This window comes from Eubalaena glacialis, chromosome 19 (assembly GCF_028564815.1).
Source record: "Eubalaena glacialis isolate mEubGla1 chromosome 19, mEubGla1.1.hap2.+ XY, whole genome shotgun sequence".
Classification (NCBI taxonomy): Eukaryota; Metazoa; Chordata; class Mammalia; order Artiodactyla; family Balaenidae; genus Eubalaena; species Eubalaena glacialis.
The window spans coordinates 9,310,498-9,332,620 of record NC_083734.1 but is presented as its reverse complement, the minus strand read 5'-3'; the positions used below and the strand labels follow the sequence as shown (position 1 = coordinate 9,332,620).

At 49.6% G+C, this 22,123-nt stretch overlaps 1 protein-coding gene across 2 annotated transcripts in view; it reads right to left on the bottom strand.

The window, feature by feature from the left end:
* Positions 1-1,173: 1,173 nt before the first annotated feature.
* The window catches only part of MYH10 (myosin heavy chain 10), a 136,507-nt gene continuing 115,557 nt past the window's right edge, over positions 1,174-22,123 (bottom strand). For both annotated transcript variants that reach the window (XM_061175183.1, XM_061175184.1), the window contains 15 exons: positions 20,143-20,287; positions 19,344-19,550; positions 18,112-18,216; positions 16,819-16,971; positions 16,228-16,476; positions 15,733-15,945; positions 13,941-14,153; positions 12,717-12,878; positions 8,272-8,400; positions 7,825-7,913; positions 6,826-6,949; positions 6,547-6,755; positions 5,133-5,241; positions 3,565-3,737; positions 1,174-2,772 (listed from right to left, as the gene is read on the bottom strand). In XM_061175183.1, the coding sequence (XP_061031166.1) occupies positions 2,628-2,772; positions 3,565-3,737; positions 5,133-5,241; positions 6,547-6,755; positions 6,826-6,949; positions 7,825-7,913; positions 8,272-8,400; positions 12,717-12,878; positions 13,941-14,153; positions 15,733-15,945; positions 16,228-16,476; positions 16,819-16,971; positions 18,112-18,216; positions 19,344-19,550; positions 20,143-20,287 (2,425 nt within the window). In that variant the 3' untranslated portion in view covers positions 1,174-2,627. The remainder of the gene's footprint in view (positions 2,773-3,564; positions 3,738-5,132; positions 5,242-6,546; positions 6,756-6,825; positions 6,950-7,824; positions 7,914-8,271; positions 8,401-12,716; positions 12,879-13,940; positions 14,154-15,732; positions 15,946-16,227; positions 16,477-16,818; positions 16,972-18,111; positions 18,217-19,343; positions 19,551-20,142; positions 20,288-22,123) is intronic.

Genomic DNA, 22,123 nt, shown 5'->3' with positions numbered 1-22,123 from the left:
GAGCTCATCTAAACTTCATTTCCACAAAAGGCTAAGGCTTTCCCACGTCTTGCCTGAGCCCTTCCTCACGATGGACCATACACCTGTGGGGTGGGAGCTGGCCTGTTGCTTTGTCTTTGACACTCAGAGCCCGGCTCCCATCAGCTGTCTTCCTTGTGCTTTAAATGCCCTGTGAATGTTTCACGAACTACCTTAGGCTATGATGGTGGTGGTCTGTTTAGTGAAGAAAGGTCCTTTCTAGTTAGCATCTTTTTGGAATCAGGGATTGGAATCTGTTCATGTAGATTATATGTTTCTCCTGATAGGCTGAGTAGTTGGGAAACAGTGTGACATTAACACCAGTTAAACAAGCCAGCAGGGAAGGATTCTTTTTGAGAAAAACAAGCCTCCGAATTCCACAAACCCCTGGACTGAGATATTGAATGCCGGGGTGAGAACACACCTCAGACACGGTAAGTGCAACTCACCATTTTTTCCTATGGTAGTGACACAGGAGAAAGGGAACACTTTTGCCCATTTTTCACATCCCCACAACTGCCGAGCAGCCTAGGTATATAGTTCAGACCACCATCCTAACCTGAGCATATCATGGAAACCCCCCAGCATTCTCTACATGGTTGTGTTCCCCTAGTAGTTCTCTCCAGCCTGTCCTAACTGGCTCATAGCTGCCCTTGGATCTCATCGCTGAATCCTCCCAAAAGCATTTTTAATGTGCATCCTGCCTGAAAATGTAGTCTGAAACGTCTTGGACCTCTTAATCCAGTAATGAGTTCATTGGTTGGTGACTGGAAACCCTCCTCAAGGCTTCATCCTGCAGCCCTGGATTGCTCCCTTCTCCATTAACAGTTGGGGCTCCAGCTCCAGCAGCCCTTTCCTTCCTGATGCAGCTACACACGGAGGCCATCGGTGAGAACAGGATCTGTCGCCAAGACTGCCCAGAGAATTAGCCTGTCATCCGACAGTTTCTGTGAGTGCAGTGCCCTCAGAAAAAGCAGCCTGGCTGTCAGCATTTAAAGTCTCTGTAGCTTCCAACCTCCGATCAGACCACAGGTGGGAAATCGAGAACAGAAGGTGAGAAAACAGATTTCACATTCACATGATTATTCTTGTTTATTGAGGTCTGTTTATTCTCAACGGGTGCTTTTTCCTCCAAGTAAATAGAGCAGGCGTAAATATCTATAATGAATAAATTTATTGTCTTACAAAAATCATTGTCTAGAAATATGGGAATACAAGAAAAGATATCTGCAGTCAGGTGTCTGGTGGTCAACAGCCAGTAGAATTCATAAAGGGGGAAAATCAAAGATTCCAAACCCACATGACAAATTCTTCCTAACAGATGTTAAAGCTTTTAACCCAAAAGGTTTGTGTTTTCAAGCATGTTGCAGAGGATCAAGGATTTATAATTAACACTGATTCATTGTCACTGAATGTTTATAATACCACTTTGACTAGAGAGGTACATGATATATGAAGCAGTCAAAACTTAATACATTAGATTGTTACAGAGGCAAATAATATATTTAACATTGTCTTAGTACTGTAGTGTCTAAGGCACTTTCTGTAATGTCAGTTTGATTATAACTATCAATCAACCAAAAACAGAATGCTAAATGTTCACTGTAACACTGTCCCAAGGGGGAGGGGAAAGGAGAAATGAAAAAGGAGTCACATCCACTGGCATGTCAACATTCAGGCAGGTGGCATCGGTTCTTGAGGTTCTGTCAACCTCACCAACAAACTTGGAACAAGTCTCGGACACAAAACCAATATTCCCATTTTGGGCTCAAAGCAGCGGCTGAATTTGCAAGGTCAGCACGAGAGCCTGGCTGGTGAGGGAGGGTATTCCCCGAGCTTCTGCTCAGGGGCCCGCGGCTGCTCGCTGCAGAAGCGCGGAGCACACTGGGGAAGCCGGGGCCTCAGCTGGGTGGTGGCCACCGTTCTTCCTATGCACAGACCAGGCCGAGGACAGTTCACGTGAAGAGATACGGGCACACCACGACTCGAGGGAGGTGGGCATGGCCACCCCACATGGATGCCGCTTCCCCCCATCCAACCCACCCCTCCTAATCTCTCCAAAGCCCCTTTCACAGTTTGCTCACTGAAATAGTGTTGATCATTATTTGAAGGAAATGAGAGCTACAAGTGCAGTTTAGGTTCCACAACGTTCTAAGAGACTTGACGTGGCTGAGGAGGCAGGGGCCACATGAACACAGAACTAAGGTAGCTGTCCGTACGACAGAGCATGCAGAGCGACTGGGCAGCAACCCCGGGGCTGCCCCAGCGACCGGCAACGGGGTCTAGAGTTTGTTTGAAAAAGGGTTCTCTTCTTAACATGTATTATAAAATGGTCTCTTGATGGATATATGGAAAATAGACGCAATGATGAGACGATCTGTTTAATGTGTGTAGGTTTTGTGTATATATATATAAAAAGGAGAGCAATTGTACCTAAATCTGAAGCAGGAGACAGTTGTGTAGGCTGCAAGTCCTTAAGACACAGTTGATCTCTCAGGAAGGAGTCGTGCAGTTCGCCAGTCCCCCAGATCTGCAGGGGGCCCCGAGGCCGGGGCGCTGGGTGACTTCCTGCGTGTCCCTCGGTATCGCCTCCCCCGGCTTCCTCGGATCTACTCAGACTGGGGCGGCTGCGTCTCATTGACGTCACTGGTCTTACTTTCTGTGTCGTCATCCGACAGCTCCAGGGAAGCGCCCTCGATGTGCAGCTGGCGCCGGCCAGATCGGCTGGCGGAGAAGCTGATCGGGCCTCCTCGCCTGGAGAGCACAGAAAGCGTGTGGGCACGACCGCAACAGCACGTGGCTGGCAAGTCGTTCAACCACCTGACGACTCAACTTCCAGCCCTCCCTCAAGACGCACCAGCTGGGGTGGTGGGCAGATGAGGAACGGCGCCGTGCTTTCCCACCTCTCCCACACCCGCCTGCGGAACATCATCCTGGTAGGGCTCCAGAGCCCTGGGGGTGGCTGGACTCAGCTCCCCGCTCTGTGATGGACACAGTGAGGAAAGCTACACCTGCTCACCACGGGCCAGCCTCTCCCCAAAGGGTGGAGAGTAAATATGCTCTATCTAGGCTTTGTGGGCCACCTAAGGTCGCTGTTGCACATTCTTATTTGTTTTGTCTTTTTACAGCCTTTATAAATGTGAACACCATTCTTAGCTCCCTGGCTGTACAGGAGAGCAGGGCACAGACAGGATCTGGCCCATAGGCCACGGTTTGCCAACACCTGTGCTAAGCTGTCCTTCTGGGGGAGAAGGTGTAGCCTTGGCTCCCCATGTTCTGCCCTCACCCGGGACGTGGACAGACACCTGGGCTGGCTCTCAAGCCTCGAGCCGTGTATTCGCACAGCCCACTAGTAAACGCGGAGCAAATGAGTGGGCCTGTTGCTCCTCCATCCTCAAGGACTACTGACGGTCAGGGATCCTGAACGGGTAAACAGGCAAGAACGAAGAGCTGGACAGGAGCCTGAGAAACCACTGCACCCGGAGCCCACGGACGCAGCTGTTCGCAGGCTCTGCGTGTGACCTCACGGAGGCCCGGGGCGCTCACCTCAGCCGGTTCTTCAGCGTGCTGACCTCGCGGCTCAGGCCCTCGTTGGCCTCGGTGGCGTCATCCAGTTCCCGCTGGAGTTTGCGCCGAGACGCGTTGGCACGTGTGGCTTCTTCCTCTGCTTCCTCCAGCTGCCGTTTGAGCTGCTTCATCCTGGCGTTGGCCTTCTCCATCTCGGGGAAGTCACACGAACCAAGTCACACCAAACTGGTGAATCCAAATCCGGCATCGCTGCATCCTGAGTGTGCCACCATGGGCCCCTGCCCTGCCAGCCACGCGAGTGCACACACGAGTGTACCCACACACACGGCGGGCATATACACATGCGAGCGCGCTGACACGCGAGACTGGGGCCTGGCCCAAGGCCTGTTGACCAGCCTGCCGTTCTCAGCAAAACCATGTCTATGCAGCAAATTATGCTAAAGGAAACTTAAAAAAAAACTTAAAACCCGCTTTTCATCCCTGAGTTTTCTGCAGAAAAATGACAGTTTAGTATCTTCACACGAGTGCCCTATGGGATTGTGAAAGGGAAGGGCTAGTCCCGCAAGACGCAGAAGAGCCAACAGTGTGGACAGTCTCCAACCCCAGGAGATGCTCCATTCATTTTACACCTCTTTTCAACACGGGTGTGTCGACGTTCTGTTTGATTCAAGTACAAAGCCACTCTGGAAGACCTGACACGAGAACTCAGCCTGCCCACTGGATCCCTCGCTCTTGAGCCACAGAGACTGGCCAGTGCCCTGCGGGTCCAGCTCACACCCACCCAGAACTGCCCTCGGTGTTGCCAGGCCCTGAGCATGGGGGTGAGAAGGGAAGGCCAGGCTGGGTGCCCGACTGGAGCAGGGGAGGAGGATCTGGGCCAAAGGCAGTGGATCCTCAGCTCCACCCACGGCGGCAGGTCTCAGAGAGGACCGAGCGCCAGAGGAGGACACAGCCCCCACCCAGGTTTTAGCCAGTGCAGACCTGACCACAGTCCAAAGCCCTATCAGCACGTGCCCTTGGCACTGAGAAAACAGATGCCTGGACGCAGACAAGGAGGACCACTCGGGTCCCACATGCAGTACATTTGCTTTCTCTTCCCTTTCTATTCAACAGCTCCTGTATCCACCCCTCCATCCAGCCAATATTCAGTGACTGCCAGCTGTGCCCAGAACTGTTCTAGGCATTCAAGAGATGACAGTGGGTGAAACAGGCAGGAATCTCTGCACTCATGGAGCGTCCATTCTAGTGGAGGAAACATGATAACTTTAAGGTCAGTCCAGGCCTCACACTTCAAGCCTTCCTGACGTACTCTCGCCCACCCCTTCCCTGTATCTGGGGCACCTGGGGGGACTCACGGGGCAGGGCCAGGTCCTAATCACCTCTGTATCCCCCCTGCACCCGGGAGTGAATGGCAGGAACAAGGAACACCACATGTATGTTGAAACGTTAGAATTAAGAGTTTCAAATAGCTCTTCCTCATTCAGCTAGTCAAATGGTAACACGGCTGGTTTTGCATCCGTCTCCTTGCTACGGCATTTAGAGTAGAGTGGAAGACGTGTTCCTCCTACCCCGCCTTCTCCCCTTACCTGTTCTTTATACTGATCGGCATGGCGGCGTTCATCCTCAACCTGCATGAAGATTTCCTTCAGCTTCTTCTCGGTACGACGGACAAGTTTGTTGGCGGCTGCTCTTTCCCTATGAAAATGAAAATGATCAACACGTTAGTTTTCCCAATTCTTGAAATGAATATTTTTTTTTTAAGTCCTTTTCTCTGGAAGATGGCATATGTTAGAGTGCTTTCCGGGACCTCTGTATCATTGTGATCGATATGGCCCAGAAACTTTTCCCTTCTGGTCAAACTATGGATTACCTTTAATGTATTCTAATGCTGACAGGTAGAAAAACTGCATTATTCCTTCACACACAGATGTTAATCAATCACTTTATTTAGTGATCTAACAAAGATCAAATGTTACATACAAGCTACCTGTCACTTATTTGAGTGTAGAGTTTTTGAAGACAAAAACCTTAGTTTGTTCCTCTAATCCCCTAACTTTTCAGCCTGGAAAACAAAGACTCAATTTATTAGGCGATTGTTTCAATTTAAAACTTACTGATTATGTAGGAAGATGCTAGAGCAGCTGACACTGAAACAACGCCCCCATCCCTCCACGCTTCATGTAGGAGTCAAAGCACCATGTTTCTAGACAGGCCTCCACTGTCCCACATGAAGCAGAGGTAGCTTATTTGGAGGACTCCACTGAAAACAGAAAAAGTTCTTTTGTTCCTCCACAAATGTTATGCAAAAAGGATAGTGATGGAGTCAGCTGAAAGGGCGAGTCATGTTAATTACAACCAACAGCAAACAAACCCTTAACTGTTAGAGTTGAGTGCAGGGGCAAGTCTGGGATGCCGATTGGAGAGGATGTCAGGCTCTGAGCACAGACCCTGCATTTCTGGGCCCCAAGCTCCCTGACAGGAGGGTGAGCGGAAGGGCTGCTCTAGCTCTGGCAGTCTGTGATTGTATTCTAATAGATTTGTAAATGCCTGCCAAAAGCTGTACTGTGCAACTCCTCATAAATTTCAGAACAGTTTAGGACAACAGAATGGAAACTGTTGAGCAGTCCCTTCCTCAGGGAGAAAAAAAAGCTTGTCTTTTTGTCATATTGCATTTCTTCTCTGCCAACAAATTGTAGCATTTCACGTGATGCCACCAACTCGGGCAATCGACTTTGGGTAGAGATGTAGACTGTGGCACCAGGAAGTCACGGGGCACAGTGTGATGGGAAGAGCTGACAGGTGAGCCCAGCGTACCCTGAGGGCTCACACCACCTTCTCTCTGGTTACATGTGTTCTTGTCATTCTTCCCCTGCCAAGGGAGCTCCCATGGGACAAGGGGCATGTCTGTGTCATCTCCGACTCAGGCTAAACCTGGACCTGGTCTGTAGCAGAGACGCTGTAAAAACCTTTCTTTGGTTTACGGCAGCAAAAACCTCTTACTTGGCCTCCTGCTCAAGCTGCTCCTCCAACTGCCCAATCTTGGCTTCCAGGGCCGAGATGGTGGCCTTGAACTTGGACTTGACAGCGCCCTCCAGCTCCTGCAGCTTGGCCTTCAGCTCCTTGTTCTGCCGCTCCAGCTGCTGGCGCGCATTGTCGCTCTTCTGGGCGGCGCTGCGCTCGGCCGCCAGCTCTGCGTTCAGCGTGTCCACCTGGAGGGGAGATGGGTCAGCCGTGCGGGGGACGGCGCGGCCCTTCCTGGGGCGGCCGCCGCGTGCCCACCTGCAGCGTGGTCTTGCGGAAGCGGTCGTTGAGCAACTCCATGTTGCTCTGCTCCTCTTCAAGCTCCTCCTCCAGCTGCGCTATCCGTGCCTCCAGACGCCGCTTCTCGTCCAGCAGCGCAGACCTGCCAGGCGAGGAGGCGACAGCTCAGACCCGGTCTCCACGACACGGGAAACTCCCAGAGGGCGCCTCCACCCACCCTGCTGCTAGAAGCCGAGCAGCATTCTTGACTTTTCTCTTTCCTCTGTTCCCACCCCAATCCGCCATGCCTAGCTGGTTAGGCTTCCAAACACACCACCCACTGCTCTCCATCCCCAGGCCTACCACCCAGGCCAGGCCCATCATCTCTCGTCTGGACCGCTGTGTAGCCTTCCCGCTGACCGCCCTGCTGCCTTCCCTTCTCCAGCTCTTCTTGGCAGCCGGTGTCAGCTTTAAAAGTGCAAAACATCCTGGCATTCCCTAGCTTTTCTAGTGCACCGAGATCAAATGCCAGGTCCAAATGATGGCGTGCTAGAAAATGACCATGATGAATACTCAGTACAGTAATTAAATGGAGAAAGCAACCTCTTAATTGGAAAAAAAAAAAAAAAAAAAAAGGACTTCTAATGAAAAATGCATCCAGGGTAAGGTAAGTCTAAGGAATGTGCTTGTCAAACCTAATGAATCTGAAAGTGAGGACTTGCATTGCAAGGCTGGGCACCCTATGGAAACCAGGTTGGTTCTGAATGTCTTTCCTGCACACCTATGTGGGCATGACTAGCACAGGGAGGTGTGACCTGCCGGGGTCATGCAGCCAGCCAGGGGCCGAGGCAGCCCGGAGGCTCAGCATCTCGTGCTCATCTTTCCAGACTTTGAACAGATGAGCAAACCAACTACTGACTCCTAGAGGCCAGACGACCCCCATGGCTGTCTCAGCGCCCACGAGGACTTGGGGGAGGGGGGGCGGCACCATGGATTGTGAGATGCCCACCCCTTCCCACCTGCTGCCAGGAGACTCACTTGCCAGAGGCGCTGTTGGCGATCTCATCCGCCAGCTCATCTCTCTCCTGCTCGGCGTGTCGGCGGGCTCGCTCAGATGAGGCAAGTTCCTGAATAAGTGGAGACCGTGATTGAAGCTCTGGCTGTTAACAGTTTCCTCAAGTGTGAAATCCGACACTGCCTGCAGCTGCTGCCACCTTGCTCAAGGCGCTAAGCGTGCCTCCAATTGCAGTCAGATTTGAGAAATCACCCATCAACTTCTCTGACGTTAGCCAGGTAGAACGGTGTCAAAGTATGACCACTGTCTGCCCAACTGAAGCAGTAAGATGGTCCAGTACCATATTAAACATGGATAGTGAAATTACACTAGGCTACAAAGATACTAAAATATATTTATCTGGTCTTAGAGAAATTTCAAGGGCAGATATATTTTTTTAAACAAATGGATGAATAAGTAAACAAACAAACCTCCTGCAGTTGAAGGATTTCTGCTTCCAGACTCTTCAGTTTCTTTTCACTCTCTTTGGACTGAGCAAAAATCTCATCCCGGGACGCACGAGCTTCTTCTAATTCACGTTGGTAGTCCTTCATCTGAGCCTAAGATTAAATAGGAAGAAAGTTTTAGGGTAATGTCCATTCTTAGTTTTTAAACATATATTTTTCTCCAGATTATAACATATGCATTTATTGTAAATATAAAAGTATGTGGAAGTGACAGAAATAAGACAAGAAAACATTCAGGCCAATATCCCTTATGAATACAGATGTAAAAATCCTCAACAAAATAGTAACCAATTGAATCCATCAACATATTAAAAGAATTATACATTGTGTATATTTATATACCATTATACCCCACCATCCAAGTGGGATTTATCTGAGGAATGCAATGTTGATTTGATATCCCAAAATGAATTAACATAACTGTATGATCATCTCAATAAATGCAGAAGAAGCATTTGACAAAATCTAATACCTTTTCAATACAAAAACACTCAATAAACTGAAGGAAACTCTGATAAAGGGCATCAGTGAAAAACTAACAGCTAATATCGTACTTAATGGTCAAAGACTGAATGCCTTCCTCTAAGATAAGCAATGAGACAGGGATGCCTGACCTCACCCCTTCTGTGTAGCACTGTAATGGAGATCCTAGTCAAAGCAGTTAGGCCAAGACAAAGAAAGAAGAGACATTCAGATTGGAAAAGAAGAAATAAAACTAGCTCAATTTGCAGACGATATAACCTTATATATTGAAAATCTTAAGGAATCCACTAAAAAATGATTAGAACTAATAAACGAGTTCAGTGAGGCTGCAGCATACAGGATCGATATATAGTCAGCTCTCCGTATCTGTGAGTTCCACATCCGTGGATTCAACCAGCAGTGGATCAAAAATATTCAGGGGAAAAAAATTCTCAGAAAGTTCCTAAAAGCAAAACTTGAATTTGCCACATGGGCAGCTATTTATATATCGTTCACCTTGTATTAGGTAGTATTATGAGTAATCTAGAGACGATTTAAAGTATACGAGAGGATATGCATAGGTTATATGTAAATAATACACCATTTTAGTAGGGTACTTAGGATGGGAAGGAGAGATCTTTTTTTCTTTTCCCCCCCTCTTTTTGGCTGTGCTGCAAGGCATGTGGGATCTTAGTTCCCTGACCAGGGATCGAACCTGTGCCCCCTGCAGTGGAAGCGCAGATGCCAGGGAAGTCCCAATACACCATTTTACATCAGGGACTTGAGCATCTGAGGATTTTGGTATCCATGGAGTAGGGGGGTCCTGGAACCAATCCCCCTCGGATACCAAAGGACAACTGTACAAAAATCAATTATATTTCTATATACTAACTATAAACATTCTAAATATTAACAAAGCAATTACACTTAGCATCAAAAAGGATAAAATTTAGCTAAAGTATAAGACTTGTACACCAGAAACTATAAAATAAAGCATCGTTGAAAAAAAAGAATAGCGAAATAAATGGAATGATAGCCATGTACTGTTAAGATGGCAATACTCTCCAAGTTGATCTTCCAAGTCAACACAATATAAGAATCCAAGTGGGGGGCTTTGGGGGTTGGGGGGGGAGGCAGAAATTGACAAGTTGATCCTAAATGGAATTGCAAGGAACCCAAAATACAGTCATGAAAAAGAAGAACAATGTTGGAGAAGTCACACTTTCCAACCACACAATCTACAGAGCTACAGTAATCAAGACTGTGTGGTACTGGTGGAAGGACAGACATAGAGATCAATGGAATAGAACTGAGAGTCCAGAAATAAACACAAGTCTCTGGTCAGCTGATTTTTGACAAGAGTGCCAAGACAATTCAAGGGGGGAAAGACTAGTCTTTTTAACAAATGGTGCTGGGACAACTGGACATCCATATCCGAAAGAATGAAGTTGGGTTCATATATCAAACCATATAACAAAAATTAACTCAAAATGGATTTAGAAAAAGAGCTAGAAATATAAAACTCTTAGGAGAAAACATAGGACTAAATCTTCAGGACCTTGGATTAGGCAGTGGTTTCACAGACGTAACAAAAACAGAAGAAACAAAAGATAAATTGGACTCCATCAAAATTAAAAACTTTTGTGCTGTAAACAATACCATTGAGGGAGTGAATAGATAATCTAGACAATGAAAGAAAATATTTGGAAACTGTATCTCCTAGGAAACATCCAGAATATATACAGAAATGTTACAACTCAATTACTGAAGACAACTCAAAAGTTTAGCAGAGGACTGAAAGACATTTTTTCCCACATACGATATTGGCCAATAAGCACATGTAAAGCTTTTCAACATCATTTGTCATTAGGGAAGTGCAAATCAAAACCACAATGAGGGACTTTGCTGGTGGCGCAGTGGTTAAGAATCCGCCTGCTAGGGCAGGGGACATGGGTTCGAGCCCTGGTCCGGGAAGACCCCACATGCTGCGGAGCTACTAAGCCTGTGTGCCCCAACTACTGAGCCTGCGCTCTAGAGCCCGCGAGCCACAACTACTGAAGCCCGCGCACCTAGAGCCTGTGCTCCGCAACAGAGAAGGCACCGCAATGAGAAGCCCGCACACCGCGACAAAGAGTAGACCCCGCTCGCTGCAACTAGAGAAAGCCTGTGCGCAGCAACGAGGACCCAACACAGCCAAAGATAAATAAATAAATTTATAAAAAAAAAAAACAAACCACAATGAGATACCACTTCATACCCACTGGCATGGCTATAATTAAAAAGATGGACAATAGCAATTGTTGGTGAGGATGTAGAGAAACTGGAATCCTCATACATAGCTAGTAGGAATGTAAAATGCTGCTGTGGAAAGACTGGGCAGTTCTCAAAGTTAAACAATTACCATATAACCTAGCAAAACACACATCCACACAAATATATGTGAATGTTCATAGCAGCAGTATTCATAGTAGCTAAAAAGTCAAAATAACTCAAATGCCAACTGATGAATGGATTAATAAAAAAATATGGTATGTCCAAACGATGGAATATTATTTGGTAATAAAAAGGAATGAAGTACTTATTTATGCTACAACATGGTGAACCTTGAAAACATGCTAAGTGAAAGAAGCTGGTCACAAAAAGCCACATATTGTAGGATTCCATTTATATGACATGTCCAGCATAGGCAAATCTATAGAGACAGAAAGTAGATTAGTGGTTGATCAATGTTGGATGTGGCAGAGATAGTGTGGAGTCACAGCTAATGGGCACAGGGTCTCTTTTAGAGGGAACCAAACTGTCCAAAATGAGATAGTGGGTGATGCTCGCACAGCCCCTATGAATATTCTAAAAAACAGCAAAAACGCTTTAAAAATTGAATGGTGTGTGAATTATATCTCCATAAAGCTGTTAAAGTCATAGTAATATAATTTATATTCTTTGTAATTAGCTGGTCAAAGTAAAAACCTTTGTATTTAGCTTTTTAAAAAAGTGTAAGGAAGCAAATAAGTTACTCATAAATCTATTATCCAGAGATGACTTTTCCTTCTAAACTTTTTTTCTAAATGTGTATATGTACATGTCTGTATATAGAAGTTTATACACATACACTGTGCTGAGTCACAAACTAAACTGCCCTCCCTACACTGTATCTTCCTGTGTCACTGCATACATATCCCCATCATTTGAATGGCTGGCAGTCCACCTACGTTTAGGTTATTTCCATTTTTGCCATCATAAATAACACTTCAGCCATGATCTTTGTATGTAAGTACTTCTCCTCATATTTATATTTTGTTAGAATAAATTCTCAAGATGCGGAATCACCAAGGTCAAAGGAATGGAAACTTTCTAAAGCTTCTGTCCTAACAAACTTCCCTCCAGGGAAGTTGTGCCTACTTATATGAAAGGGCCCATCACATCCTGCCAATACCGTGAGTTACTATAGAAATCACTTTTTGTCACTGTGATAGTGAAAACCGGCACACCATCTGGGTAGCAAAAGTGATGATTCAATCAGACGGAAAGGCTCACTAAAGCTCACGGCACCAGCGGAGGGAAGTCGACACTACTCTCCTCTCAGTGGCTGCATGTTTAGTGGAGCATCAGAGGCTGTTCAGAGCCCCAAAAGCTTGTCCCCGGTGGTTGCCCCCCGCTGGTTACTCCACCCCGATCAGTCCAAGTGGGGCAAGCACTGGCCCATTGTAGACACTGGAGCTGCACACGTGCCATCTTTATGGCCTGTGGCCCCAACCCACAGCCGAGGCTGACGGCTGCACTGTGCTCTCTGCAGGGGTGACCTGGCAACCTTGAGCCTGCAGGCAAGATGGCAGGCTGGGTGCTGCCCAGAGCCCTTCTCCCCAGCTTCACGGGCCATGTCGCGCTCGATCTAAGTAGGGCCAGATGACACCTACCACCACCAAAGACTGACGGCTGGCCGCACTTACCTGAAGTTTGCGGAGCTGCTTGATCACTTCATCCCTAGCTTTGTTTGCAGCCTCGATCTGAGCTTCCAGGTCCTTCAGGTCTATTTCCATTTTCTTCTTTGAAGCCACAGCAAGGGCCCGCTGTTTCCGCTCATCCTCCAGCTCAGCCTCCAGCTCCCGCACCTAATGGACCGCATCGGGTTACGCTGGTCAGACCCGGTGCCCCACCCAGAGAACCGGCACATGAGGGCTCGGGTTACTCTGGAGAGGTGCCGTCTGCCACTGGGCAGTTATTACTGTTATTAGCAGTTAATTTGTACACAGAGATCTTTGACTACCACCACTGGTACAAACCATTTCCACTGATCACAGCAAAGGCACGTAAGGAGGCAGAGCTCGTGGTCTCGGTGATGCAACGAGACTGGCCCACGTGCCCGGAGCAGAGGTCTCGGGCCAGCACCTTGCAGGTGGGCCAGCACCCCGTGGGCAAGCCAGCCAGGATGCAGACCCTCCAGCCCCAGTCAGGCCTTCAGGTGACACACCCTGCTAAGTCCATTCTGAATTCCCGACCCACAGAAACTCAGTTAATGTGTATTGTTTTAAGTCACTAAGTTTGAGGTAATTTGTTATCTAGCAATAAATGACTAATAAAATAAGTATTAGTGGACTGCAAATAACAGAGCAAAATTAAATATATCTCAGATCCAAGACTTGATACCATGAACTCCAAGGGACTGAGAAAATATCCACAATTAATTTTTAAAGTAAACTTCTAAATTAGAAGTTTAACATGCACTCAGGAAAATATATAAATCATAAGTGCCCAAGCAACTTCTTAAAATTAAAAAAATGTAAATACCTAGAGTTTTCCCTTTAAAGAGTGGCTTAATGAGGACGTGTGATCTGACCTTCGGAATACTCTGAATCACCTTGTCAAGTACGTATTGATTCTTCCCTTTATCGATACTCATGAGACTCACAGAACTTGAACCTGACTACATATCCCTGGAGATTCCACTAAGGGCTTTTCAATGGATATCCTGGCTTGTAAGTAGCAGTGATATTATCTGAGAAATAGGAAATCAAAACCAGTTGTATTACATTTTAAAGAATAGAATTATCAAATGACCAAATAAATTTCCTCCAGCTAATATGTTCCAATGTGAATGAATAAGATATTGACCCAAAACTGGGCTTTGAGAACAAACCAGTCCCTGTTCTGGGGGCCACTCTTCCATGACCTACCTGTTTAATGAGGAGCCGCTTCTTTTCCTCGTTCTGCTCATCTCTGGTCTGCAAGTCCCTCTCGAACTGGGCCTTCATGGCCTGCATGTTGACCTCCAGGCGAAGCTTGGCGTCTTCTGTAGCCTGAAGCTCATCTTCCAGCTCTTCCAGCTGGGTCCTCATTTCCTCCACCTGCTGCTCTAGGGCCCGTTTGGATTTTTCAAGTTCATGAACCTAGACCCCAGGAAGCACAGGGAGGGGATGACCCTTGGTGGAGGGACAAGCGAGGACAGCAGTTCCTGTTTTATAGGCACCCCTCCCCCACATGCATCCTTCCCTCCCACTGCAGCTACGCTAGTCCTCATTTCAGAGCACGCCATCTGAATGACGGGCCTGATTTCTTTATTCACATGTGCTCTAGAGTCGATCAGTTACTCTCCCATGACCTTGAAGCCGAGAGATCTTTAAAAGCGGTGAACAATAAAAAAGAGCATGGTGTCAGGGGAATCGCCTGTTGATTGGCCATTGGCCTGAGGTCTGTGTCTAACATAGTACATCCCTCTTGCTGTGGAAAAGGTCATTTGTATTGAAAATGCACATGTGGAGACTTACATACCAGGTGTGTGAGGCCCGCAAAGCAGGGTAGAGTGAAGAAGAGGTTTGACCTTTCCCTGCGCAAAGATCCCCACCACACACGTTTACTAAGTTCTCGGTGCCAAGCGCTGTGCTGGGTGCTCCCCCTTCACGTCCCCTCTGATCCTGGAGACAGTCCTCAAGCAGGTGTGCGCAGGTGCTATTATTATGTGTCCCTTTGGGGTTCACTGCCATGTCAGTTCTCACGTGGGCAGGAGAAGCCTTACAGCGTGAGGAGGGCCTGTGTCTCTTAGTGTCCGGCACTTCACAGGCACAAAGGAAATGCTTGTGGAATGAATGTGGGACTGTCGTTTGTTCTAAAGAAAACTAATATGGAACAACAAAGTGGAATCAGTGGTGGAATTCTCTCTCTACATTTTACTATGTAATCCTGGCCATTTCTACTCTAGGAGGCCTCTTCTTGTCCACGGGGCCGGTCCCCAGGCTGTAGGAGACTCAGCAGGAAGGTAGGACAGTCCTTCCTCCCTTATGATGTGGCCAGAGAGGCCGTGTCCCAGGAAAATGAGCTTTTATCTTTAGAGAGGACTTTATGCTTTTCAGGGCACAGCTGCAGCAGCTTCATGAAACAGGCAAGTATCACGTCCATTTGACAGAAGAGGAAACTTAGGCTTAGACAGGTTAAATGGGAGCTTGGGGGAGAGTCAAGCCCCGACCTGTTCTGACCCCCAGGCCTGGGTCCCCGTCACTATCCTCAACACCTCGTACACTAGGGGAGGGGGGTAGGGTAAATAAAAATCACAGCAGCTCTTGGGGAAGGCGTGTGCAGTGGGAGGACAAGGGGGTCCCACCTGGCTCCTCCTCTCCAGCTTCCCCACTCGCTGCGGGAGACAGATCCCACTACCCTCAATCTGAGGGGACCTCAGGTACTTGCGTTTGAAAACCACCTGAGACTCGGGAACAGAGAAACCCTTCGTTTAAAGGAGCTCTGCCAGAATGCAGCTTAGGGCGGGGAGGGCCCGTGAAAGCGACAAGGACTCCCTGCCTGGCTTTGGCACAGGTAACCGAGAACAGACTGCAGAAAACCTGATGGCTTATCCCGGGAGTCTTTAACCCCCTATTTATATACCGGCCAAGACACTCCCAGTCCGCTTCGCTGTAGGGCTGGGCCTTCCCAGAGTCGCCTGCCTGCCCTGAAGGCACCGGCGCCCGGGACACTCACGTTCTTGCCCACGTCGTCCTTGGAGCTCATCACGTCCTCCATGTCTGCCCGCAGCTGCCTGTTCTGCCGCTCAGACTCCTCCTTGGCCTCCAGGGCCTCCTCAAGGGCGCGGGCCAGGGACAGGGCTTTGGTTTCCTTCTCTCTGGCCTCTGCTTCGGCCCGGTCTCGCTCTTCCGCGTAGCGGGCAGAGACGTTCTTCTCTTCTGCTAACAGCTACACGGGATGGCGTTGGGAAACAGCAAACATCGATTTCAGAAGCAACACAGACTCCTCTCATTTGCTACGTGCCTGAATTACTGCTAAGAATATCAGGGGTGTTCTCCTGTCTCCTTCTTTATGCTGGTCTGCTTTTTCCAATTTTGCTATAAATATATATTGCTCTTAAATAAGAAAGGATTATTTTAAGCCGAAATGACAAAGGCGAGGGCTTTGCCAGGAGGAAACACGGGTGGCGCTGGCCCTGGAGCCCCGGGGTGGGGAGCGCCGGGCGCCCACCTGATCGAACTTCTTCTGCTTCTTCTCCAGGTTGGAGACGATCTGGCGCTGGTGGTCCAGGTCCACCAGCAGGTCATCGAGCTCCTGCTGCAGGCGGTTCTTGGTCTTCTCCAGCTTGTCGTAGGCCAGGGCCTTCTCCTCCAGGCGCTGGCTCAGGGCTTCCACGTCTTTAAGGAGCTTCTTCTTGGCTTCTTCCAAACTTTCAATTGTCCCCAGGTCATCATCTACTTTCTTCTTGGTATCTGTCAACTGAGGGAAAAAAGATCACTATTAAAGAACTCAACTGGATTTCACACTTGAGGAATAAAGATAAAACTTGTTTTCAATATTCTGTCAGAAGAAATAATAGAAAGCTCTACTATGTGTTTCTGAGCAAATGAATCTTAGACCATAAATTTCTTCGCTGATCATCTATAAAAGGATGACTGGATTGGAATTTACATAGTTGACACCGTCCGAGGGTCTTTACCTTGCTCCCAACAAGACCCAATTAACTGTCCCAAATGGAGCTGAAACCACCCAGCAGGGCAGGGACGTTCGCTGCTAAACACACACACTGAGGCCACACAGCGTCCCAAGTGGTTCGCGCACCTGGGCCTGCAGGGCCAGCGCCTGCTTCTCCAGGCCCTTCCGGGCCGCCTCCTCCTCCTCCTGCTGCTCCTGGAGGCTGCTCTTCTCCTCCTCCAGCTGCCGGACCCGACTGCTCAGGTTCAGCTTCTGGCGTGTCTCTTCCTGAAGAAGCTCCTGTTTATTTTTATAAACGGTCAGTACTTAGGTTATGGTAATCACCCAAACCACAATGCCTCTGCTAAAAAAAACAGAGTCTCAGTGTGTGAGAAATACCCAGTGATGTCAACAAACAAGTGATTTTAAAACACACCTGATCATTTAACAAGTGCCCTTAATACAATATTGCTTTAAAGTTGTTCACGAGGGAATTCCCTGGCAGTCCAATGGTTAGGACTCCGCGCTTTCACTGCCGAGGGCGCGGGTTCAATCCCTGGTCAGGGAACCAAGATCCCGCAAGCCGTGCAGTGCGGCCAAAAAACCAAAAACAAACTTGTTCACGAGCAATGGCAGCGTCACCCCCCCCCCAGGGGCCCAGGCCAGGGACCTGCGAGCTTCCCTTTCTCACGTCTTTTATCACTCCTGGAATCCTTTCCTGTTTCTCTCAGGTCAGTGTTAATGAACAAAAACCATGAGAAAATGTCTAAAATGGCCAGCAACGCACGAATGTGTAACAGGACCACTGCCTGGTGAACCACACCCCAGGCAGCGCCTGGCCAGACAGCAAGAGCCGCCTCCCAGGCACCCACACGCCTGCCAGACACAGGAACCGCAGGCTCTAGATATGAGCTCAAAGGTGAGTTCCTGAGCATCAGGGCTGGTTTTGGTGCAAGATGGTTGAAAATAAACGTAGAGCAGAATGGCTTCCCTGGTGGTGCAGTGGTTAAGAATCCGCCTGCCCATGCAGGGGACACCGGTTCGAGCCCTGGTCCGGGAAGATCCCACATGCCACGGAGCAACTAAGCCCGCGCGCCACAACTACTGAGCCTGCGCTCTAGAGTCCGCGAGACACAACTACTGAAGCCCGTGCGCCTAGAGCCTGTGCTCCGCAGCAAGAGAAGCCACCGCGATGAGAGAAGCCCGTGCACTGCAACGAAGAGTAGCCCCCGCTCGCCGCAACTAGAGAGAGCCTGCGCGCAGCAACGAAGACCCAACACGGCCAAAAATAAATAAATAAATAAATTTATATAAAGAAAAAAAAGTAGAGCAGAAAATCAGAGGTGATAAGAGGGCAGTTCTGGGAATAGCATGTTTCACCAACTTACAGATCACAGAAACAGCAAAGTTACTATTAACGCCCCACCCCTGGGGGAATACCTGTGTGTCCTGGAGTTGAGACTCAAGACCAGCTGCGTCCTTGGCAAACTTAATACCCTTTTTCTCTGCTTCTTCTAGAAGAGTTGAGACATTATCCAATTCATTCTGCAAGGAGGAGTGAAAGGTTATGACTCACTTCAGCAGTAGGCAGAGAGAAAAGAGTGGTGGCTCTGGACCCTAAATGCACACAAAGCGAGCATGTTGCGGGGCAGAGGGGCCGGCCTCAGCTAAGGAGGGCTCACCACCGAGAGTCTACCGCCCCCACGAGCAGGCCGTGAGCCAGCCACCGCAGACAGCCTCCCCTACCACCCGGACAGGGAGGCTTCGGACGGCAGAGCCCGCACGTGGAGGGCGTTCTCCTAACTGGCTTGCTATCTTGTGTTTCAGCGTCAAGAGACAAAAATTATACCAAAGCCTCTGAAAGAGTGGCTGCCTTCCTATGCGAGGAGGCTCAAGACCAGCAGGTGGTTTATTTTAACCCTTTTTCACACGAAGATGCACTGTCCATATGGTGGGGGGAGGTGGGTAGGGGGCGCAAGTATAATTCATTTTCTTAGAGAACTTGAAAACTTTATCACACAGATTCAAAGAAGTTTAAATTCTAAGAGTCACAGCCCACAGTTCTTTTTAAGCTGAAAGAAAATCTGGTATGATATATTTATCATGAATATGTAGCCACTTCTTATGGTCGGATTTTATGAATAACGTGGTGAAAACATTTTTTTCTTTTTCGTGTTTAATTAATGATAGCTCTAAAATACCTCCCCCCAGAAACCCCCGTGGCGTAAGACCTTCTGTGTTTTTTGTGGGGACAGCGGGTCTTCGACAAGAGGGACAGGAGTCGCCCTTCGTTCTAGTCTGTCCTCTAGTCACGTGAGCAAAGGCAAGGCACACGGAGGACGTTTCTATACTTGAAACTCAAGCTGATGGCGTTTCTCTTTATCCTCATTTTAGCAACGCCCTTCAGAGATCCCCCCCCACTTCATCAGTCTTGGCAGCAGTGGGGCGGGGAGGGCTGTGGACTCAGCAGAGCCCAGAGGCAGGCGAGCTTCTCACGTCCTCGTCCACCAGACTCACCCGGGGGGCGCTGTGAGCTTCAAGTGGGAGGACAACACAAGGAGCCTAATGTGGACCTGGGGCAGCCCGGGCGCCTCCAGTGTCAGTCAGTCCCCTCCCCTCCCCACCCCGCCAGACACTGGGGGCGACGTCCAGGAAAGGCTGTCCAGGCCTACCTGTAACTTGTTCGCTTTCTCGGCCAGTTCCACCCTGAGTCTGTCTCCTTCCGAGACCTTGGCGTGGAGCTCCTGGACCTGGGCGTCCAGCTTCTTCCTCTTGTGCTCAGACTCGGCCTTGACCTGCTGCAGCACCTTCACCTCGCACGCCAGCTCCTTGTTGTCTGTCTCCAGGCCCTGCTTGTTCTTCTCCAGATTTGCTTTGAACTAGGAGAGAGGAGGGAAAAAGAGTTCACTAGCAGTTTTACAACAGAGGACGCAAAGGGCACGGCTTTGGGATCCGGAGAACCGTGCTGACACGGAGTGAGCCCGCAGTCGACATCTGTTGCATAAATGAAGGAAGACACCTGCTGTTCTCGGAGCGTGAAGACGTCTGTGGGTGGAGCACCCCTGTACACACCGCTCGGGGCAGCAGATACAGTCTGGGGGGGGGGGCGCTGGCAGCAGTGCGGGGAGCCAGCACGTGAGATGCGGAAGCGGGAACGACGTGTGCGGTGCCTGAGGCAGACGGGGGGCAGGAGGGACGGGGGGCAGGAGGGACGGGGGGCAGGAGGGGCGGGGCACCAGGAACACTTGCAGGGCCGGGCGACTTCCGGGCAGCAGGTGAGCGAGAGCAGACTTCCAGCTGCTGAAGGTTTAGAGCTAAGGCATCAGGAGGAAGAGGGTTGTCAGTGAGAGGAGTATGTGATTCTAAAATAAAGTCAAGGGCGCCTGGCTCTCCCAGGCCAGCAGTGTGCTTTCCGAGAGCAGCCGCCGCGGGAGCGTCTGGCCCCCCGCGCTGCCCACCGACGCGTCCTACCCTCTTCGCCTGCTCCAGCTGTTCCGAGAGCTCCTCCAGGGCGGTCGCGTGTCTCTGCCTCATGTCCTGGATCTGAGCCTCGTGGTTCTTCGTCTCCTCCTCAAGAGCCTTCTTCAGCTCTGCCACTTCTTGTTCACGTTTGGTGCTAGAGAAACATAATTTTAGAGGAAAAAGCTCAGGATTAGTTGAATGACTAAATTAAATGCACATTTTTAAAATTCTGCTTTTGTTTGAAACATGACATGGATTCCAGGAGGCTGGCGTGTCTGTTACTGTGGTAGCGGGAAACCTTCCAGAACCAGCACGACCCCCATTCCACATGCGACTTACAGTCGAGACACGGTGTAATGTCCCTAAGGGTCTTCGGACGTTCGGGGCAGCCTGGGTGCATCACAGGCCAGGCGCTGCTTAACACAAGATGCCAAAATGCCTGCCACAGCACCAGCTGGCATTTCAATAAAACCGGAAGAGGGTAAATCCCCAAAAGCACTGGTAAAGGCTCATCGGGCAGGACACTGTACCCCGGCACCACCTTTAAGCGCACAGCCTAGTGCTGAAGCCAGTTAAGGTAAATACCACTCCTGCTGAGAGCTGCCGTGGCACCGAGAGCTCAGAGAGCAGCACCTTTCCAATCATCCGGAAGCACAACTCTGGCAAACTTGCTCTAAAACCCGTAGCCAGTTAGAACAGTGACATATATGCTGATTGCTGTGTGGGCGCACTTTCCTCTCTTTACAAGGAAGCGAAATCTAGGGGCTGCGACCAGCTGCAGCAAAGAGAAAAGGGGCCCAGGTGGCTGCTAGCTCCGGGGTGGCAGGTCACTAGACGAAGGGAGCCACCAGCGTCGTGGTGGTGCAGCCTGGCTCGACCACACGTTCGCTGGAGGTGAAAGGCGTGCGGGGGTCTGGCCTTGGCCTCTGCCAGCTTCCGTGCAGAGGCAGGGATGGATGCTGGAGGTGGAGGAGGGACACCAGCATCCAAGCATCAGCCCAGCAAGACAGAGGCTCCATCGAGGTTACTTCAGTCCACCCCCCATCTACCAGATGGCAACACCATTTCCCCTGACGCATCGGAACTGCAGGCCGTCCGACCCCTTCACCAGCAGAAGCAGGGAGTGCTGTGTTGGAGCACATCCACGGTTTTAACAAATATGCACATACTGGACTTCCCTGGCGGTACGCTGGTTAAGACTCCGTGCTTCCAATGCATGGAGGGTGGGTTTGATCCCCGGTCGGGGAACTAAGATCCTGCAAGTCGTGCAGTGTGGCCAAAAAAAATTAAAAAAAAAAAAGGCGCATATCGTTGGTACTTTTTGTTTTTTTTAAAACAAGAGTTGAAGGGAAGAAGTGAGCAGAACCTTTTTTTCTACCGTGGTTGAAAGCCCAGCTGAGAACGGCTATTTCAACCAAGTCTAATCATTAGACTGTGGGTTCCATCCCACAGTTCAGTGGTTTCCAGATATTTAAAAAGCAGGTATTTTAGAGACAAGGCCAGGACTTAAAACTGCTAAAAGCAGAGCTGCTCTGTGGAGGCGGGTAGGAGCCTCTAGCCCCACCGGCTCAGGTGGCTCTGCGGGGACACATCCTTCCCTTGCCGGGAGGCCCTGCGTGCTCGCGGGCAAAGTCCCTGGCACGTTACTGGGCTCACCTCCTCCGTTTCTTCAGCACTGAGCGCTCCGGACACCCACCGTCTGACCTCACCTGGCGGCTCGGCACGGCTTCTCTCCATGCCCAGCACCCGACGGGCACACGCCCCTACCCACCTGCCTCTGTAAATGACCCCTACTGCACTCGCCTTACTGCAGGCTCTCCCTGAGCCCCCTTCTCGGGGGCAGGCTCCCGTCCCCACCACTCACAGCCTGGGACAGGCGGCAGGGGTGTGGGTGTGTGCACGCGTGTGAGCATGTGCACAGCCAGGTCTACCCGCCAAGGCAGCCTGGGGATTCCTGGGCTGGCCTCACGCGCCCGGCAGCTTGGTCTTG